General features: G+C 47.2%; 1 protein-coding gene, 1 long non-coding RNA gene and 1 other non-coding gene across 6 annotated transcripts in view; 1 reads left to right on the top strand and 2 right to left on the bottom strand.

The window, feature by feature from the left end:
- SPRED2 (sprouty related EVH1 domain containing 2) overlaps positions 1-19,089 on the bottom strand; it is a 127,414-nt gene extending 108,325 nt beyond the window's left edge. The window contains exons 1-3 of one of the 4 annotated variants that reach the window (XM_086326317.1): positions 15,267-15,850; positions 1,730-2,168; positions 528-704 (exon numbers count right to left, since the gene is read on the bottom strand). Coding sequence is in view for 1 of the 4 variants with exons in the window: in XM_086326310.1 (XP_086182436.1) it covers positions 15,267-15,292 (26 nt within the window). In the remaining 3 variants the exon portion in view is untranslated. Of the gene's footprint in view, positions 1-527; positions 705-1,729; positions 2,169-15,266; positions 16,041-18,993 lie in introns of those variants that run through there. The other 3 variants (XM_086326316.1, XM_086326310.1, XM_086326319.1) reach the window with 3 other exon arrangements.
- Positions 3,791-3,861, bottom strand: TRNAG-GCC (transfer RNA glycine (anticodon GCC)). The gene has a single exon. It is a non-coding gene; the product is annotated as a tRNA-Gly (tRNA).
- Positions 19,090-19,215: 126 nt separating the features above from the next.
- Positions 19,216-19,968, top strand: part of LOC147363010 (uncharacterized) — a 228,423-nt gene continuing 227,670 nt past the window's right edge. The window contains exon 1 of the long non-coding RNA XR_015136706.1: positions 19,216-19,617. This is a non-coding gene — a long non-coding RNA (uncharacterized LOC147363010). The remainder of the gene's footprint in view (positions 19,618-19,968) is intronic.

Genomic DNA, 19,968 nt, shown 5'->3' with positions numbered 1-19,968 from the left:
AGAGATGATTTACTAACGTGAATGAGATGGAATCATGAAGAAAGAGTGGGAAGGAAAACAGCAATGGTCCCCTCCCCTGATAAGGATGTGTGTGACTTGAATTCCCTTCTGTATGACAGATGACTCAGGTAAATGACTCAGGGGCAGTGATACGGGAACTTTTTTTTTTAGCTACAACTGACATTTAACATTATATTAGTTTCAGGTGTACAACATGATTTGCTATTTGTATATACCTAAAAAATGATCACCACAATAAAGTCTGGTTAACACCCATCACCCAGGGGGATCTTTCAAAAGAGGAAGGCTTGGGTGGTGCCATCTTTGTTGGTCATAGCCCTCTAGGTTTGGTGGGTGTTTCCCTCTTCCAAATCTTGATTAGTCTAAGACACAGTATAATCTAGATTTTTTTGAAATATTGACACAGGGTGTGAGGGTGAAATTCTAATTCAGTTGGTCTAGGGAGGAGAAAGGTGAAAGTGGAAAGACAGACAGATGTTGTGTCCTAGAAAGCATGCCAAACCAACCTGGATATGTTCCTCCTGCGGCCTCTTGTTAAAACTGATAAACTGCCCTTGTTAGGACAGTCTGGGGAGGAGTTCTGGTTCAGGCTGCGGGCATGGGTGGATTGGACACAGTGGTCTCTTCTCCTGGTCACTGCTGCACTGCTCCATGTGGAACAAGAGGATTGTGGAAGGAGGGATCTGTGGGCAAATCATTTATAAGCAAACCGCCCTGATGGTTTGGATGATCCAAAAGCAATGTGATGTGGAACCTGAAACCCCACAAAGCAATCTTTAGGCTCACAAGGGATCCTTTACTCTATGAATAAGGATGCCCAGCTGATGGAGACTAAAGGGGGAGCGTGTAGAATACCAAGAGAAGGAAATTTTTTAAGTACACGTTATCCATCTGACACAAGCAGTATGAATCTTGTTATCCAAGAGGAGCCCTGACTGAGAACTATAGTTCCAAAGCAGGACTGGGAAATGGATCGTCTCATCATGGCAAGGTGGCACGTGCTTCCCAGCATGTGTGTTTGACTGTGGGCTCTTGGGGAGAGCATGTCTTGCTTTGGAGATTTTTATTCTTCCTCAAGCCTAGGTTTCTACACGGTTATAACACTTAGTAGCTATCTCATTTGGTAAAGAGAATAATCCCAATTTTATCAGAGTTAACCTGTGGGGCAGCGGCCTTACAAAAATTAAAATAAACATGCTACCGTAAAAAATACTCATTATATGACTAGCTCGTCAACTCTTCCCTCCCTCTCTTTGCTGTAACAGGCACCTGTTGGCTTAGAAATGTTCGGAGTTCTCACTCTAGTGCGCCAAAACTGGCACCCTTCCCATGCTGGTATCCACCAATCCCCCACCCCCACCCCTGAGACCTGCATATCAAATATTACTTCCTGCTGTCTATGACCACATCGCCTTGGCAGTTAACCTCAAAAGCAAACACATGGGGAGGAGAGAAGTCCCTGGAGCTGGGGAGGAAGGACAAGCCTCAGGGAAGTTTCAGACATTTTTGCTAGTGCCCAGGTGCAAAAACCTTGGTCACGTGTATTTCAACGTCTCATCAAAGGCCTCATCTTTTCTTCCCCGGGATGGAGAGCTGAATGAAACACTCCTCTGCCTCCACTCCCTACCCTCCTGTTCTTGAAACACACATATGGGACCCCCCTACCACCCAAAGGTGAACCACACAGAAACAGTGTCTGGCAGCTCACCTATTCTCCACGTGTTCAGGGGCTGACCGAGGCTGGCACTCTGTTCAATGTTGATGGTTCCTCGGCAACACGGGCTACGTTTATTTAAACTGAACAAGTTATAATCATCTTTTTCTGGTGTCCAGGGAGTTCAATGGTTCAGGGTAACAACTGTCATGAAAGTCTGACACAACACCAAAACAGGACTGGAGCCAAGGGCAGATGACATCTGCTTACCTACATATCCCAAGGAACCAACTAGCTGTGTGACCCTGGGTTCATCACTCGACCTCTTTGGATTGCAAGAAGGGAGATGGCATTTTCCTAAGCTGCTCTCCAGCTCTACAATTTTATGGTCCAGTTGCAACCATTTTACTTTACTGAGAAAGGGCGATGTACTCTCCACTTCACAAGGGCAATTTCAACTGAGCAGTGCTGTGTTCCTGCAGGAGGAACAATACTTAAAAAAAAAAAAAAAAAAGTTTAAATTTAAACTATATTTAAAAAAAAATAGTAAAAATACAAGAAGTAGTAAAAACAACAACAACAACAAAAAGAAAAACCCCAAACTCTCACTTGATTTCTTACTAGCCTGAAAGTTTGATCTACAAAGTAGGTTGGTTAACTTTGCTTTGAATTTCACAGCTTCCCTATCTTCCAATAAACATAACAACCTCTTCGGAACAAAGATTCCTAGAGCGGTGCCTGCTGCAGTTCATTACAGCCAGAAGGAAAGCCCTGCCCAGATCCGGTGGGGTAAGAGCTCTTAGGGGCCTCTCTGACTCCAGCCTAGCCCGTAGCCTCCAACTAATTGGAATTTACCGACAGTACATCACTTTATCATTTCTTTGATTCAGAACTTTAAACAGCACCATTCCACCTAAAGCACGAAAGCTCAAAGATGGATTTTGATAGCCTGGCATGCAATAAGCCTAAAATTTAGCCTCACCTACCCGGACCAGCTCTTTCTCTGAGTTCCCCCGGCATATACCTAGGGGTGGGATTTCCTTGTCTGTGGAAGAAACCTTTGGACGCCGGATGCCTCCTCTCCAACCTGCCTGACCTGCCCCCTCCCCCACTATCACCACCACCATCCTTATCTGAGTCCGCTACAACTCAAGAGTCACCTGGATGAAAGTGAACTTTCCCCTTGGCTAGTGCAGCAAGAGGTACTTTAACTTCTTTGCATTTGTCTCTATTTTTAAAAAGAATATTATACTTATAAAAGTTTTCTTAAAACAGGGACTCTGGGGCTTCCCTGGTGGCTCAGTGGTAGAGAATCCACTGAATGCGCCACAACTACTGAGCCTGTGCTCTAGAGCCCAGGAGCTGCAACTACCGAGCCCCTGCGCCCTGGAGCCTGTGTTCCACAACAAGACACGCCGCCACAAGAACCCCACGCGCCACAACTGGAGAGTAGCCCTCGACTGCCACAACTAGAGAAAAGCAGTGACGAAGACCCAGCACAGCCAAAAATAAACAAATACAATTAGTTTTTTTAAAAAAGAACTCTCCTTACAATACTGGAACTACAAGAGTTCTTCAGTATTATTACTATTCAATCCCTTTATTTTAGAGATGAGAAAGCCAAGTCCGGAGAGACCACCTGACATCTTGGGCACATTGGGGCAAAGAAGTGAAGGGGACCGAAGTTTCCCAACTCCCAGAACTTGCTGCACAAAGCAAACTGCTCCCCATCTGCTCTGCTACTTGGTATCCGTTCAAAAGCTTCTCCTGTTGGGTGTATCCTTTTTTCCCACAATAGAGTCCTGTGCTGCACAACGCAGGTGTTCAATAAATGCAAGGAAGCTGGAAGACAGAAGACAAGCTCCCCTAGGCCCTCCTCCTTATGAGAAGACCCAACTTTGTACCAAGTCTCTGTGGGGGAAAGTCCTGACTCATTTTCAACTCCCCCCACCCACCTCCAACTAACGCCCTCTGCTTTCCTTCAGACCTTCCACCCAATCCTCAATCCGCCCGGAGTATAAACACACCCTCTGCATATGCATCCCACGTGAATGTCCATGGAATTCTCCAGGCCAGAATACTGGAGTGGGTAGTCTTTTTCTTCTCCAGGGGATCTTCCCAACCCAGGGATCGAACCCAGGTCTCCTGCTTGGCAGGCAGATTCTTTACCACTGAGCCACCTGGGAAGCCCCCTGAATGACCACACTCATGTCCTTACATACAGAATGAGGGGCACAGCAATGATTCCCAATTAAGTGTAAGTATGCAAAGGCAGAAAAACTAAGGGACCAGCCCTCTTCCTCTAGAGATTATAGCCGTATTTTTTAACAACTGTGAGTTGAGAAAAATATGACAAACATCCACCATGAATTCAATAGTATTTTATTGAGGTTATATTTTATTATTGTATAAATGCAACGGCATACATTGAAAGAGTAATACATGTATGTGGGTGATGTTATATACATATTTGCTTCACAAACAACACTTGAAGTGCTTATGGGTCCCCAGCCACTTGGGAAACTGCTGGGTAGAGGCATTGGTTCAAGACTTCAGAGGTGATGCCTAAATGCTGGGTGTGCATGTTAGTCACTCAGTCGTGTCCAACTCTTTGCGATCCCATGGGCTGTAGACTGCCAGGCTCCTCTGTCCATGGGATTCTCCAGGCAAGAATACTGTAGTGGGTTGCCACTCCCTTCTCCAGGGGATCTTCCTGACCCAGGGATCGAACCCAGATCTCCTGCACAGCAGGCAGATTATTTACCATCTGAGCCACCAGGGAAGCCCCTAAATGCTGGGGAAGGACCTTGAGTCTCTTATCACCTTCCTCTGACATCTGCCAATGGGCCAATGAAGATACCACCAGAGAGGGTCCACGGTCCGCTCACTTCAGAGCTCTCATTCCATCTCCCTTCTTGTTGTATTTACTACTATCACAGGCAGTGGTATTTCCAGCACTTCTTTTTTGGGGGAGAAGGGTCTTATTCTAGTCCTCTGGTCTATTCTTGGCTTTCCTGGCAATGCTGCCTCAGGTAGAAAGCCACTTTCAGTTTCTCCCCAGGAATTATCTCTAAAGAGAAAGCGCTGACAAGTGATGGATAATTTGCATTTTAACCCTATTCAAATTTGGGTAAATGGTTTAATATGCATGCTAATATTCTATCATTATTCCAATTAAGGAAACTATTATGTTAAAGTGTTTAATCAGGAGAATTAGGGAGAACTCCAGACACCTAAAATTAACCTCTAATAGTCTTGACATTCATTTTATTTAAGTGCAATTTGCTAAGCTATAAGCAACTCCTTGCCTAAGACTTCTGTTTAGGCACGTGGGGATTCCTGATAAGACCTAACAGCAATTCATTTCCTAACTAGATTGCTGTCTAAAAGAATAAACTAAAAGGGCTGCAATTTAAATACAATCAAGTCCCCAAGCAGTCACATTCCAGAAGACTTAAACATCATCATCTTGATCCCCAGGAACAACAATGCTATTCGCATCAGAAACAACACAACCACTTCCTCTTTCTCTGACCTTCTTGGTTTAATTACTTCCTGTGATTTCTTCTAGGGCTGAGTGTGCTTGCTCCCAGGGCGGCTGGCTTTCCATAGGAGACCGATTTGTCTGGAAGGTGCAGAATGCCAGCTGACAGAGATTATACACAAAGTGCTGGGACTTCCTATTCCTCTTTCAGTGATGGATTTCTTGGGCTGTCTGGCATTCACCAAGAACTTTTTTTTTAAGTAGTAAGAAAAGAAAAAATTCTTCCAGCACCTTACCATCTAAAGATCAAGCTACGCCTCAAAGCTGAAAGTCCTGCCAACAATGGGTAAAGGCAGGCCCTTGATAATATCTCTCTGCGTGGAAACACCACCTTCTTGACCAATGAGCTTCTTCAGCAAGTTCCAAATGCCAAGTATGTGAGGTTGCCTCTGAAGACACAAACCTGGCAGCTGGGAGCTCACCGTCATCACAAAGACAGGCTCTTGCTACTCAAACAGGGGTCCTTGGATCTGCACCAGCAGCATCGGGAAGTTGGTTAAAATTGCAGCATCTCAGGCCTTCCCGAACCAGAATCCTCATTTTATAAGATTCCCATGCACATTCAGGTTTAATCCTCTTCTCAAAATAGCTAGGCTAAAACCAGGTCTTAATGAACAGCAAGCTTCGTTAACTATTTTGCTCACACACACTCCATCAAGGGCAAGGTGGCTGGTTGTGTTTCCAAAAGCGGTCTCTGTAGAACTGCTCTTTGTATCAGTACAGAAAATGCCATCTCTGTGGGTACTGGTTCTCTGCTCCACAGAGCTGAACAGGCGAGCGAGGAAGAAATGTCACCTCACTGTCCTGAGGCATTTACGGGATCCTGTGCATGCATGTTAAGTCACTTCAGCTGTGACCAACTCTATGCAACCCTGTGGACTGTAGCCCATCAGGCTCCTCTGTCCAGGGAGCTTTCCAGGCAAGAATACTAGAGTAAGTTGCCATTTCCTACTCCAGGGGATCTTCCCGACCCATAGATCGAACCTGGGTCTCCTGTACTACAGGTGGACTCTTTACCATTTGAGCCACTAAGGAAGCCCTTTACAGAGTTCTAATTTCATCTGCTCAATGGTAATATAAGTCAAACTGTACATGCAACAGATTCTTTGCCAAAACTGAGGCTCTATGCAGTTGTTCATAGTTGTTCTACAGACACGAGATGTGAAGTCAAAGGACCTGGGTAAAAATAACAAATCCTGCTCTGTGACCTCAGACAAGATACTTAACCTGGCTGAATCTTTTCTTCGCCTGCAGCTGTGGACACTGTTGATTCATGGACATAATCCATCCACATGTGAGTGCATGAGTGTATTTGTATGAACACACAACACACACTCACCCTAAAAATGACTCAAGAACTTGTTAGGGGATCTGGGAAGGGTGTGGAGCTCCTCTAAAGCTTTGGACAAGGAGTTCCCTATACCCCAAATCTGGGAATCCCAACGCCTGCAGCTTGAGGGGTAACTCCGCAGAGGACGAAGAGGGCAAACACCTCTGGTGGCCAATCAGTCCATCATCCAGATAACTCTGGTGTTACGCCCTTAAGGCACAAGGAAGTGCCTAGCACCCTAGAATGTAAGCTCCCCAAGGGCAGAGGCTCCCTCTGAGCCACAGCTGGGGTCCTGTCTGGCAGGAAGGTGGCTGGACACTGTGTGAAGTAAGTGAAGGGCACTCTGCAGCCAGTCACTCCCTCTCCTCCAGTCTCACCCTAACTACTATTTATTTTATCCAATAAATAATTTATACATGGCTTTTCAATTAGTGGCCAAGAATTTTCTAAAGTGAAGTTCCTTAGATTCAGAGAATACTACATTTCCAATGGACACCTGTCATCTGATATCCACTACTTTTCCTCAGGATAAAAAGACATGTAAGAACAGAACTGGTTCACAAACAGCAGACTCCTAATCTGAAATCTGTGCATGCGTGCTCAGTCATGTATGACTCTTTGCGACCCCATGGCTCCTCTGTTCATGCAATTTTCCAGGCAAGAATAGTGGAGCGGGTTGCCTTTCCTCCTCCAGAAGATCTTCCCAACCCAGGGATCGAACCTGCGTCTCCTGTGTGTCCACCATTGGCAGGCAGATTCTTTACCACTGTGCCACCCGGGAAGCCTGAAACTTGTTGACCCACAGTCTAACGAGAAGACAAGCATTAGCCTTCAGGGCCAGAAGTAGCATTAGGCCAGGGCACACCATCCAGGCACAGCAGACCTGTTTCAGAATTTTGAGCCTGAGAAAAATCCCAGATTTTGATTTAACCTATTAAACAAAGAAGAGACATTTAATTACTCTGTTTAAGACTGTATTTACACTTATTCAGCTTTAAAAGTTCTACAAAAAAATGAGTAAACATATTGGGATATAGATGATTAAATCTCTGGCCGAGCATCCACTTTATTCCCTGGATGGAAATATAAACACAAACACCAATATGGCACACAAATAGACAAAACAAGCCATAAGCCAGCTTACTCCTAAGAGAACTCTCAGCCTCATCCATTCCCCCCACAAGCCTACCGATGCTCTGTTTTAGAAAGAATTTGAACGCTGTTGATAATATGAGTTCTAGACCAGACAGGGGTGGCAAGAGAGCGAAGGATGCTACTACAAAGGTAAGTAAACTGACAGTAAGCATCAGAAGAGGAAAGAAGTAGAGAATGACCCCAAAGCCCACGTTTCCTGCACCACCAGAATGGCAGCCTGCCCCTCTGAATAGTTTTTAAAAACAAACAACTTCAAGTCTTTCTGGATGTACATACAATATGAATAATCATTTAATTTTTTATATAAGGTCAAACTTTTTCAATTAATGAACATTTAATCAATCAATGAATGTTTGCAGAAAGCCTACTATGGGCTTAGCACTCTGCCTGAAGATGGGTGTACAGGTCAATAAGCTATTATTTCCACACCTGGAAGGGCAGATAGGCCAAGCTTCTGGGTGCATTCTCAGGGTGGGATGCAAATACAAAATAAACAGTGTTATCTGAAAAATCAATACTGGAGGCCAGAGCCAAAGCAATGAGAAAAAAAAGTAAGAGGAATAAACAGTGAAAATGAAAGACAAGGATGAACCAGGAAGGACAATTTTAACAACTCAGCCTGATAATTAAGTTTTAAGCACTTATGAATGGACCACAGGAAATATATCTAAGATTGGAACTGCAATTTGAAAAATCGTTATTTTTACAAAGAGGAGGAGCCAAACCCATACATTTTGAAGGTGCTCATATTGTTTTCTCTCTTCAATCACAACTGCTAAATGCCCTGCTAAATGCCAGGATGAAGTAAAAATTTGTTTCTTCACCTGTATGCTCTTGTGTGTGCTTAGCTGCTCAGTCCTGTCCAACTCTTTGCAACCCTGTGGATTATAGCCCGCCAGACTTTACTGTTCATGGGATTCTCTGGGCAAGAATACTGGAGTGGGGTAGCCATTCCTTTCTCCAGGGAATCTTCCCAACCCAGGGATCAAACGCAGGTCTCCTGCATTGCAGGTGGATTCTTTATTGTCTGTATGCTCTTGGGGCAATCCACATAGAAATTCTGTTTTAAAATAAATATTCAGCTGTCCTTTGAAAGTAGCATAAATAACATAAGCAGGATTTGCTATCATGTGTGCAACATACCCCAAGTGAACATACTGTTGACAAAGATTACCTTAGAAATGAGTAATTACAAAACAGTTGGTCCTTAACTTAGCCAAGTCCTATGCCAGTTAATATCAAGCGTTTTACTAAGATCCTGGCCTGACTTCCTTCCCCTGACAGGGACCCCATCAAGCTGTGGTAACCGTCTTGCATGCCTACCATGGCAGGCACGCAGAAAACACATTTTGCTTCACAGAGCATGCTGCCCACCAGTGCAAAATATTCCTTCTACTCCAGTGACTAAAAGCCCTTAGACAATGCCTTAAAAAATACTGATCAAAAAGAAACATTTACAATAGTTAACAAGTTTATCAATATGACTGGGTCTTTAAAAAAAAAAAAAATAAAGGCAGTCCAATTTACTTAAGAGAAAACAAGCCAAAACAAACAGCCAAATGCAAAAACTTCCTGCTCTGCCTCTATTATCATCTTGTTCAAGTTTCTGAGGATTTTGCTGTTAGATTGTATATTTGTGTTCCACCCCATAACATAGGAACTCTGCCAACAGTGGCGCTCATCGGCACAGCTGTCTCCAACTTCAAGTGTTAAGACTCCACGAGAACCCTGTAGCTATTGCAAATTGTTAATATTTTGATCTCGGCAGACACTATCCTAAAGAGGCAGAAAACCAGGCTTATTGAGTTTAGACTCTTCCACTTCCCAGTTCCCACAACAGTGATTGGAATCAAAACGGTTTTGACTTTTCCATCCCAGATCACCAACACCAGATAGTTCTGCAACCAGTTTCCACAAGACACGTCAAAGGCTACAGGTAAAACATGGGAGTTTCTCAGAAGGAGGCTTATGCACACCCTAAGTTAACCAAATACAACAATTATAATTATTGCGTTTGTCAGCAGGGACAAAACAACATTTTAAAATAATCAGATTTGTTTTTTTTTAACTTAATAGATCTTTATTAAAAGCAACCACAATGTGCCTGATGATATTAGGCCAACAAGTAGAAAACTAGGCAACAGAAGTAACCCTGAATCCCAAAAGCTCATATTTTGGGACAGATGTAGCTGTGTATAACAACCCAACTCTAAATGGTGATAACTGTCATACAGTGTGGAGGGAAAGTGCTATAACGAGTCCACGATTTTTCCTTAGGGAGTGAGGGAGGGGGAAGTCCGGGAGGACCTCAGAAGAGGAATGACTCAGGGCTAGTAGTAGGGGAATGAGCAGAATTTCACATGTTGGAGAAGGAAAAGAAGAACATTCTGGAGTAAACAGCATGAGCGAGTGGACCATTCAGAAGAACAGTTTTAATATTGATACTGATCCACTTTTTATATATGTTATTAGTTAAAGGGATCAGAAAGCAGAGGGAATCAGGTACAGCTGGAAAGGAAGTAGCATCTGTTAAGATCCCTGTGGAAACAAACTCAGCAGATGGAGGTTAGTGAACGCCCACCACCTACCAAGACTATAACCTTGCAGTAGGCTTTTAATTTTATACAATGACAATGTCCTGGCTTATAAGTTGTTAAAGGTCTTTCCAAGTTTTTTGTTTTGTTTTGCTTTCAAGATTTTCTAAGGAAGAGACCAAGATTTTCTAGGGAAGAGATCAAGATTCCAATTCTTAGTGGACTCCAGGATTCTATTCTGGTAGAGCAGAAACACACCTACTTTTTTAAGGCTAAGGCAAAGAGAAGGGATCAATACTTGTTCCACTGTGTCTAATTTTCATAACTACTTCAATAACTATACAGCTAACATTCCAGTAATAATCAACTCTGAATTCACATTCCTTCCATTATCTTAAGGTGTAACAAGCCCAAGTTTACTTAAATTCACTTTAATACAGTATGTGCCTCATAGCATTTTCAGGGAAGATAAGGGAAGTGAAAAAAGTTATGGCAATGACAGGATGTCACTAATTCAGAAGAATTAGGGACAGTATGACTGGCAGAAACGGTCTGAGCTTTGAAGTCAGAATGACTAAGGCTGGCCACCCTCTGCCCTTCTGAGATAGCACCTTGTGGTGCTTGAAAACACAGTCCTTCCTGAGACAGCCTACTAGGGTTATTTAACCTCTCTGGGTCTTGATTTCACCCCCCCATAAATGGAGGTAATAAAACCATATGTGCTTCCCTGGAGGCTCAGTGGTAAAGAAGCCGTCTGCCAATGCAGGAGACACGAGTTCGATCCCCAGGTTGAGAAGATCCCCTGGAGAAGGAAATGGCAACTCACTCCAGTATTCTTGCCTGGAGAATCCTGTGGACAGAGAAGTCAGGCGAGCTACAGTCCATGGGGTGGCTAAAGAGTCAGACATGACTGAGCGACTAAACAACAAACAAAACCATATACAGCACAGAATTGTTGAAAAGACTAAAGGAGTAAAGTGCTATAAAAAATATTTGCTGTCTTCGGTAAGTAATGTAAGCTTCCTCATGGGTTAAATGTGGTAACACCTCCCTCACATGGTTATTTGAAAGTGAGACTGTAAAAAACCTCTCGGTGTCCAGCGATGAGCCGACACCAGAAACCTGTGTTATTCCTAGTGTGTGCTGTAAGCTTTACACAGGCTAGCTCATTTAATTCCCACAGCAACTCCACGAAATCAGTAGTTTTCATTCCCATTTTATTCACTCAGATAAAAGCAAAGTGAGATACATCAGTAACTTGCCTTGGATCAGAAGGTGACCAAATGGCTAAGCCTTGAGCCATATGTTACAAATGCATTTAAAGCAGGATCTTTGGCCTTCGGCTGAAATAACCAGTTAGACATTTTTCAGTCAGTTGAGACTGAGAGTAAAGACATCAGGGAATTATTCTTAATTTTGTGAAGTGTAATCATTGTCTTGTGGTTTCACATAAGAGTATGCTTATCTTTTGGAAAGTAAGCTCAAGTAATTGAATATAAGAGTTCTAATGTCTAATTTCTTTGAAATGGTTCAGCAAAAAATATTTAAGCTTTTTAAGTTTTTTTCCAAATGGGAAACCTTTCAACATTAGGGAAAGTATGAGTGAGGGTGGAGTTATAAATCCATCCTCAGCAAGATGTGTGTTTCCGAGAAGAGTTCATCAACAAAATAGAAAGCTGAACGGTAGCTGAGTGGCTCTTGAGTTACTGCTCCTTGAGAAGAGTTTCTTCATTTTGTCTGCAAATTTCCAAATCATTTATAGCCATGATCCAGTGATTTAAAGATACAGACGAAACACACATGATTTAAAAAATTTTTTTCCATTTCCTCTGTACAAAAGGTCACTTTCAATAATTTATTGAGTTATTTTAATTATCTTTAATTTTTAATTTCATTATCTTTAATTTTCACTTACTGAAAAAGTCTGTAGAGTTATAAATCTTAACATGCATTTCTGTCTGGAGAGGGACAGAGGGTCAGGCTACTTTTTATACTGAAGCTATTGTTTAGGACCATCAGCAAAAAGAGCTTTACTAAATTTATAAGCATATATTCATTACAGAGGAATTTTAAAATGACAGAAAAAAAGAATATTAGAAGACAAAACATATATTTTTTAAAATTAAGCACAATTTTACCACTTGCAAGGTTTTGATTTATTGCTAAATGTAATATATTTAAATACCTGTATTGTTTAATAAAAACCTTAAATATATGTGGGCTGTCAGGAAGATCTATTTTACCTAAGACACAAATATATCTCCCTTTAGTTTCCAGTTTGATGTCACTTCCTTATAACACACCTTGCCTACTTCCAAAAGGTATCTGAGGAAGCTCAAACATAAAAACCATTAGAACAGAAAACAGAAAATAGATTGAAATGCATACAGAGGAGTGGGAAATAAATCTAGCAAAAACCTAAGCTAATATGGCTACCATAACCAAGCAAAAATTTTAGCTCTGAGCTTGAGACGGTGGTAGTAAATAATAAAACAGAAAACCAATCACAGCATGCCCTGTAAGTCTGAAAGAAACGTTCTTCTGGGCACCAGCATTTAAAAGGAATTTTTCAGATGGGCCATTACATAAGAAAGATGAACAATATAATGGACAGTGTCCACAAATGGGCAGTTTATACAGCCCATGCAGCCTATTTTTTTACCAGGCATTTCTTGTCTCATGACAAGGTCACTGCATTAAAAGTAATTCAGAAAAGGCCATTTTTGCAGCAGGCTAAGGCGCCACAGCTTTCTGATTCTCTAACTGAAACCAGAACCTAACCTCAAATATCCATTGTCTTAACTGGGCTTCTGACAGCGGTAGGGACAGCCAGTTCCATGCCAAACTGCTCTGAAAGCCTGGAAGAGAAATATTTATTTCTTGCTGATGATTCCACCTGAAATCCCTTTGCTTTGGATATCAGATGGGATAGGATACAAAGCTGACCTGCCCTAGAAAGGAAGCGGCCAGGCCAGCATCCTTGAGCAAAGGAGGCAAGGAACCCCAATCTAGGGTGATGAACCAATCAATCTCCAACAAGCCCTGAGCATGGCAACCTTCCCTTCCTGCTACTACTGCTATTTGTGTGTGCAGGGACAAACAAGGACCCATAAAAATACCTGTTTATTATTAATAATCATGTCCAAAAGGAGGCAAGGCCCAGAAGCATATTCCTTACCCCACCCCATATTTCAGCCCTAGAAGGGCAACATTTTTCATTTTACCATTTCAAGATACAGTCTATGAAGGCCAAGCAAAGGTCTAACATAGAAAGACCAACAGATGTGGTGGGACATGGGACATGCACACCAGGTAAGATCCTCTCGGGCTACTTATGGGACAGGTGTCCTAAGTCGGGTGTCTGGCAGACTAGTGGTTACTGCAGCCAAAGCTCCCTGGGGACCCAGAGAAAGGAAATTCCCTTTCCCAAACACCAACTCTCCCAACACCCCCTCCCGCCCAGCCGGGCGACAGCAGACGCCAAAGGACAACGGGGCACTAAAAAAAAAAAAAAAAAGTGAGTAGATGCTTACAGCACAGCATTCTATCACCTGCTGCAAGACAAGCCCTCCCCGCCGGCCAGCCCTGAGTCACTTCCCCTCTCTGCATCGGGTCTCAATGCTCGCGGGGGCAAAAGACCCGGGGCCTCTGGCGCTGGATACCTGCAGCCCCCAAGTCGGCGCAGACACACGCTGGGCCTCCCTCTAGGCAAGTTCCCGTGGCTGCCGACCCGCTCTCTGCGCCCCAGCCGGCGCCGCCGCTACCTTGGCTAATGGCAGCTCTGAATGAAAGAAGCCGAGACAGGCTCCGGATTTATGAATGTGCAGGGGAGGAGGGGAGGGATATCATGTGACAATAAAGGAGAGCGTCTTATTCACAAAAAAAAAGTGGCTGTGGCGGGCACAGTCACGGAGCAGCGGCGGCCGCCGCGATGCGGTGACCGCTCGGACCCGAGGCCGACGATCTCAGGCACCCGGCCCGGCAGCCCAACCTCTAGTCGCACCCGCGATTGGAAACGCCTCGGGCGCTGGCAGAAGAAAGGCAAAGCCGCCTCGGCGGCCGCAGGTTCACGAAAAGCTGCACCTCGGCCAGGGGCTGAAGGAAGGCACGGGTCCCGCGAGGGGAGGTGGGGCCGCCGGACAGCCCCTCCAGCGAAGAGCCCTGAGCTTTGTTCGCCTCGGGCCCGCGGGCCGGGCACGCACTCCTGTGCACGCGCGCACACACAGATATACACAAAGATACACACAGAGACACACAGAGATATACACACAAGGGCCCCGCAGCGCGCTGCCCCGCAGGCTCCCGCCCTCCCCCGCCGCACATCCTCGGATCCGCCCCCCGAGCAGCCCAGACCCCGCGGGGCGCCTGTCCCCGGCTGGCCAACTCGTGCACACACACGCACACGCGCCGCGGGGCCCCAGGGCTGCTCCAGCACGCCGGCCCGCGCAGGGACCCGGGTGCACGCAGACCCTAGCGCAACCCGCGCCCAGTCCTCCCTTAGCTCCGCAGTGTTTTTTATGAATGAAAATGTGGTATGCAAATGAGAGCGATTCAAGAAAACGACATGGCGGAGTCTGGGCCCCAGTGGGCTTCCGAAGGGACCGCGGGGCTAGCGGAGGGGGCGGGAGAGTCACAAAAGTCACCGGGTCAAAACCCACCGACCCCTGGAAGCCGGAGCGGGGATGTCAGGTGTTCCGCTCCCGCCGCCGAGGATCTCGAGAGGAGGGGTGATTTGAGTCCCCGGAGAGGGATCGGGGACCGCCCGGAGGTCACCCGCGCGCCCTTGGCCCCTGCAGCGGCCACCAGCCCGCCGACCCAACACGCGCCCCCTCCAGCCTGCAGCAGTTTTCGCCCCCTCCTCACTTCATCAACAAGGGGGGGAATCTCGTGTCCCACACCCCACAGACCAGCGAGTCACTGCACCCCAAGCCAAGTTCACCCAAACAGCGTCCCCGCCCGCGTCCTCAGCCCCGGCCCCCACGCTGCCCTCGCGGGGCACCCTCGTCCCACCCCCGCGGCCAAACTTACTCGTCCGGGTGTGTTTCTTCGGTCATTTTCTTGTTCACCTAGACGCCTGTCCCGCGGCGGGCAGCTTTGCTCCCTTCATCTTCCTGTCCGCTCATCCTCCCCCCCACCCCCCTTCTTCACATCTCCGGAGATCGCCTGATTTGGTTGGGGGGAGCTGCTAGAGATGAAGGGGGCGCCGCAGAAGCCAGAAGGGGAAGCAGGGCGACGGGAGCGTGGGGTGAGGTCTGGGAGAAGGGGTGCACAGGCAAGCTTCGCGGGGAGTGAGCGCCGCAGGGCCGAGGGGCAAAGGCGGGCGGGGGCTCCGAGGGCTCGGGAGCGGGCGGAGCGGGGAGATTTGGGCAGGGGACGGCGGTAGGGGAGAGGAGGAGAAAAACAAGCGCGCGGTGGAGCGGCGGGGACTGCTGAGAGCAGGAGAAGAGGGCCGGCCGCGGGCGGGGGCTCGGCCCGGGGTTGCCCCAAGGGGGCCGGGCCAATCACGGTTCCGGGGAGCGCTCGGCGGCCAGGGGAGGTGCGCCCGGAAGGCGGTGCAGGGCGCCCCGTCCGAGCCCCATCTCTCGACTCTACCGATTTACTCCATATTGGATTCTCACCACCGCCAACAGGAGGAGGAAGTAGGGCGGAAGCGATGACGTCTTCCCAGCGGCCAGAGGTGGTGGAGTGCAAAAAGCTTCCTACTTGCGACCGAAAAAAAAAAAAAGGAGGAAAAAAAAAAAAAAAAAAAACTTTGTCCGGCCTACTGAGCATGCCCGACTTCCTTCCCTCCGTCCCCCGCCCCCCCCCAAGTCCCTCCCGGCTTCCACTCCCCGAGGAGCCCCGGAGCGGAGTTGTTTGCGCCGCGTTTAACTCCGGATCCTCCCGCGTTAGCGCTCCGGGTTTTAAGATGCCCGAGAGGAGGGAGGAGGTGGCAGCGGGGGACTCGCACACATCTGGCCTCCGGTTGGTTCCCTCCCTCCTCCCAAACCCCTGGATTAAAAATCGGAGGGAAGAGGAGGAGGGGGAAGACGGTGAGCTCTGGGGGTGGCCGGAGGGTTGCTGGCCTTCGGAAGACCAACTAACCCCACCTTGGGTCGGGAGGGTGGGAGCGGAACAGGTGCATTTGCCAAGATTCTGAATGGCAGAGGCTTTTCAGTTTCTCGTAAATCTCGGGATCTCTTTTCTTGGTAGGGGCTTGGGCGTTTTTAAGGAATCATTATTTGTACATTGAAAAAAAAAAAAATCCAACAGAAGCCAGGAGCGTTTGCATTCCAGTAGAAATGAAGGACTTTCCCAGGTTAAAATGCAAATCCAAATATGTTTTTTAAATTATTAAGTAAATCTCAAGTTGGTGGAGAATGGTCCTTGTCTTAGGCCCTTGAATGCCAGTTTCTGGCCCAGAGGTTGCCAGCCCCATGGGCTTCGGCACAGTGAGGTGGGGACCCCTGCTCCCGCTCTATCTCCCCTTTGTTTTTAAATTATTTTCCTAACCTGGCCTGGGACCGTGCCCAGGATAGGCCCGCACTTTTTAACACAGCACTGTCTAGGCAAAGGGCAAGCAACCTGCACAACTGTGCCAGGGTCTTTGCTTGGCTTGATGCTCTGCTGTTGCAGTTTTGAAATTCTTTATGGTGTTTAAACTGGGGGCTTCACACTGCTACTTTGCAGGGGTCCCAGAAATTCCATCGCCAGTGAATATTTCCTTCTGGGGTTTAGCTAGGGAGCAAGAGATATAGTCCCTGTTCCTTCCTGCTCTCCGAGCACTTTTATGTTCTCCTGAATGTCCCAAGACACTACACAAAAAATTTTAACTTAATGGCAATCACTGAACCAATTAAGAGAAGACTAAATATATGCCTCAAATATTGCATAGGTAAAGGGTATATGTATGCATTTGGAGAGTCACAGTACTCTGAAGAAAGTTAAGAGTTTTCACCTTGAGTCAAGGGAAAACTAGTGGTTTACCCTAGGCTTTGTGTTTAATCTTAACCATGATCTTTGTGGACACAGATTGGGGTTAAACCCAATCAACCACTCTATGCTAAGTGCTGGTATGTGGTGGTAAAAAGGGCACTAGACAGGGGAGGAACACCTAGGTTCTGGTTTCCTCCTAGTAGCCCCAAGACCCTGAGTGAGGCTTTTAGCAATTCTTCAGTTTCTTTATAAAACAAGGATACCAAGGCCACACTTGTCTTTCTCAGTCTTTGAGACCACTGAGGGTCTATGAGAAAGCACTGAACAAAGCAAGACCTCATTGGCATCTAAATCCCCATGAGGTGAAGGCATCTACCCAGTTCTCACCTTTGCCCATTTGTTGCTTTTCTCAGCAATGTTTGAAAGAAGTCGTATTCAGTCATTCCTGAACTTCAGGAACATGGACATTTGTCTTGTCAGAAATATCCACCCAATGGGCGTCACCCTCTAGTTCAGAGTACTCAAATGACAAGGTTACAGGTGAGATGATTATTTTCTGCAGGTAGGCAAGCTGAATCTGTGTCATTACAACTCATTCATCCATCTCCCTGCTAATAACAGTGAATGACTGGCCCAACCCAGGAGCAAAAGAAAACATTCCAAGGTCCAAGAGTCACCAAGTCCCAACTTGGATGTTCTGCTGCCAGACTCCAGCAGGTCCTTAAGTTCTCTGAGCCTCACACTATCCTGTATTAACAAGGTAATATCCACAACATAGCGTTGTTGGAGGATTAAATGGCTATAAAATGAAGGCACTGTGTTAAGCACACTGCAAATACGAGATTAACGGCAACCCTTTCTTCCCTTTAGCCAGTGGATTATCAAATGCTCTCTCTTTCACTCCTGGTCCTTTATGTTCCTCTAAAGAAAACCTTCCAATTTTTGCCTTGTTCATTACGCAAAAGGAATCTTTTTGATGAAAATGTCCCAAGCAGGTCACCCCTCCCGCATCAATCGCTAACTATGACTGGCAGCTCCGAGAATAAATGGCGGTATTGAGTGAATAACTCAGATGTTTATTGATCGGAATACCAGGGTGTTATCAAAGCCTACTGGATAGTTACCATAATTGGGGATATCACGGATTCAGAGTTTTTATGACATTGCTGAAAAGAGCTAAATACCCACATCCCTGTCTCGCCCCGACAAACAGCAAAACAAGGGGCAGGCAACCCAAGGGTGTCTCGTACAGGGTGTCAAAAGTAATGTCGATCTGCTCACACTTCAGGGTAACTCAGCGGAGTCTCCCGTAGGACCCCCAGCTACTCGCCTCCGAACCCGAGTCCGGGGCGGAGGAGCACCCGCTACCGAGTCCTCCGGGCTGGCCGCCGGGAAAGCCCGGAACCCGAGAGACCCTAGGCGGCCTCGGGACGGGCATGCTCAGTAGACCCGCGTGCTAGTTTCAATCGGAAGCCGGCCTCGGCCCCCGCCCCCTCCCGCCCGGCACGGGCGTGGGGAGAAGCGGACATTTTCTCCTCCACAATCCGCTCTCTCTTGTCCTTCGCCCCCTTTCTGCGTCCTCCCACTTTTCGCCCGTCTGGGTCCGACTGGGCGCTGGTGTAGATCTCTCGGGAGTGGGCTGGTGATAGTGACTCCCTTCGCCCTCCCCCAGGGTTAGGGGGGTTGCAGGGTAGGGGGTGGTTGGGGAGGACTCCACTGTGCCCTAAGGTGGTTTGTGCCGCCCGACCGCGGCCCTCAGGAGCCCCCCCACTGCCGCAGCGCCCCCCACTCCCCGCCCCGCGAGGCGTGCGCAGCTGCGCCCCGCCTGTCCTCATCTCACCCTCATCCTGCCCCTTCGGTATTTCTCAATGACCGGCGCTCGGAGGACACTTCCGACCCGGGAGGGAGCGGGTATCATTAGCGCCAGCTTTATCAGTTCCTTCCGGTCTGCCAGGAGCCCAGCCTTGCGCGCAGCTTGGCCGCGCCCTGGGCTCTCGGGTGCCTTTATTTTTCTGTTTAAACAAGCAGTCGTGTGTGTCTGGGTGTGTCAAACGAATGTGCAGCCCGGCTGCTCCGCCCTCCCCCGCACCAGACCCGCCGGCCGGAATGGAAACCCAAGCTCTCTCGAAAAGAAGGGGATGATGCAAACTTAGAAACTGACCCGGCGTCCGGGAACGATGCCCCTGCGGGGCGCGGCGTCCCAATCCCAGCATGAATGGCTGGAGCCCGATTGCATAATCGGCGCTGTATAAATAGCCGACGGGCGGGCCGCTGACGCGCTCGCTGGTCCCGTTATCGTGAATACTTCATTCCCGATGCTTTCACTCCCGGATCATTTTCCCTTTCAGCTGCAAGGCTGGGATTTTAAATAGCAGAGATGAAAGGCTCTCATTCCTGCCTCCCTGCTCCCTTGAGGTCATGTATTATGAATGAAACCTCGCTGCTTCCTGATGGCTCACTTCAGGTAGGGGAGAGACTAAGTCAAGGCAGCGGTCCACCGAACCTCATGTGTGTGTGTGTGTGTGTGTGTGTGTGTGTGTGTGTAGGAGAGAGACTCAGAGTCAAGGCAGTGGTCCACCGAGCCTCGTGTGTGTGTGTGTGTCCCGGAGGGAGAGAAAGCAAGAATAAATGATTGACAGGGCTGGGCAACCGTCTCATCGAGAAAACGTAACCGCTGATGGTTTGCCTCTGGAGTTTCAGTTTACAACTCTACAGCCTCATTGTAAAATAGATTATGCAAAGGGTCTTTTCGGCTGTGGCTGCTCACTCGCCTTCGGCCTCCGACAAGTGCTGTTTCAGTCGGAGGAGCTGGTTC

Source organism: Bos grunniens, chromosome 11 (genome assembly GCF_055505025.1).
Source record: "Bos grunniens cultivar Pamir isolate PY7600 chromosome 11, Bosgru_T2T1.0, whole genome shotgun sequence".
Lineage (NCBI taxonomy): Eukaryota > Metazoa > Chordata > Mammalia > Artiodactyla > Bovidae > Bos > Bos grunniens.
This window is presented reverse-complemented; position numbering and strand designations above follow the sequence as displayed.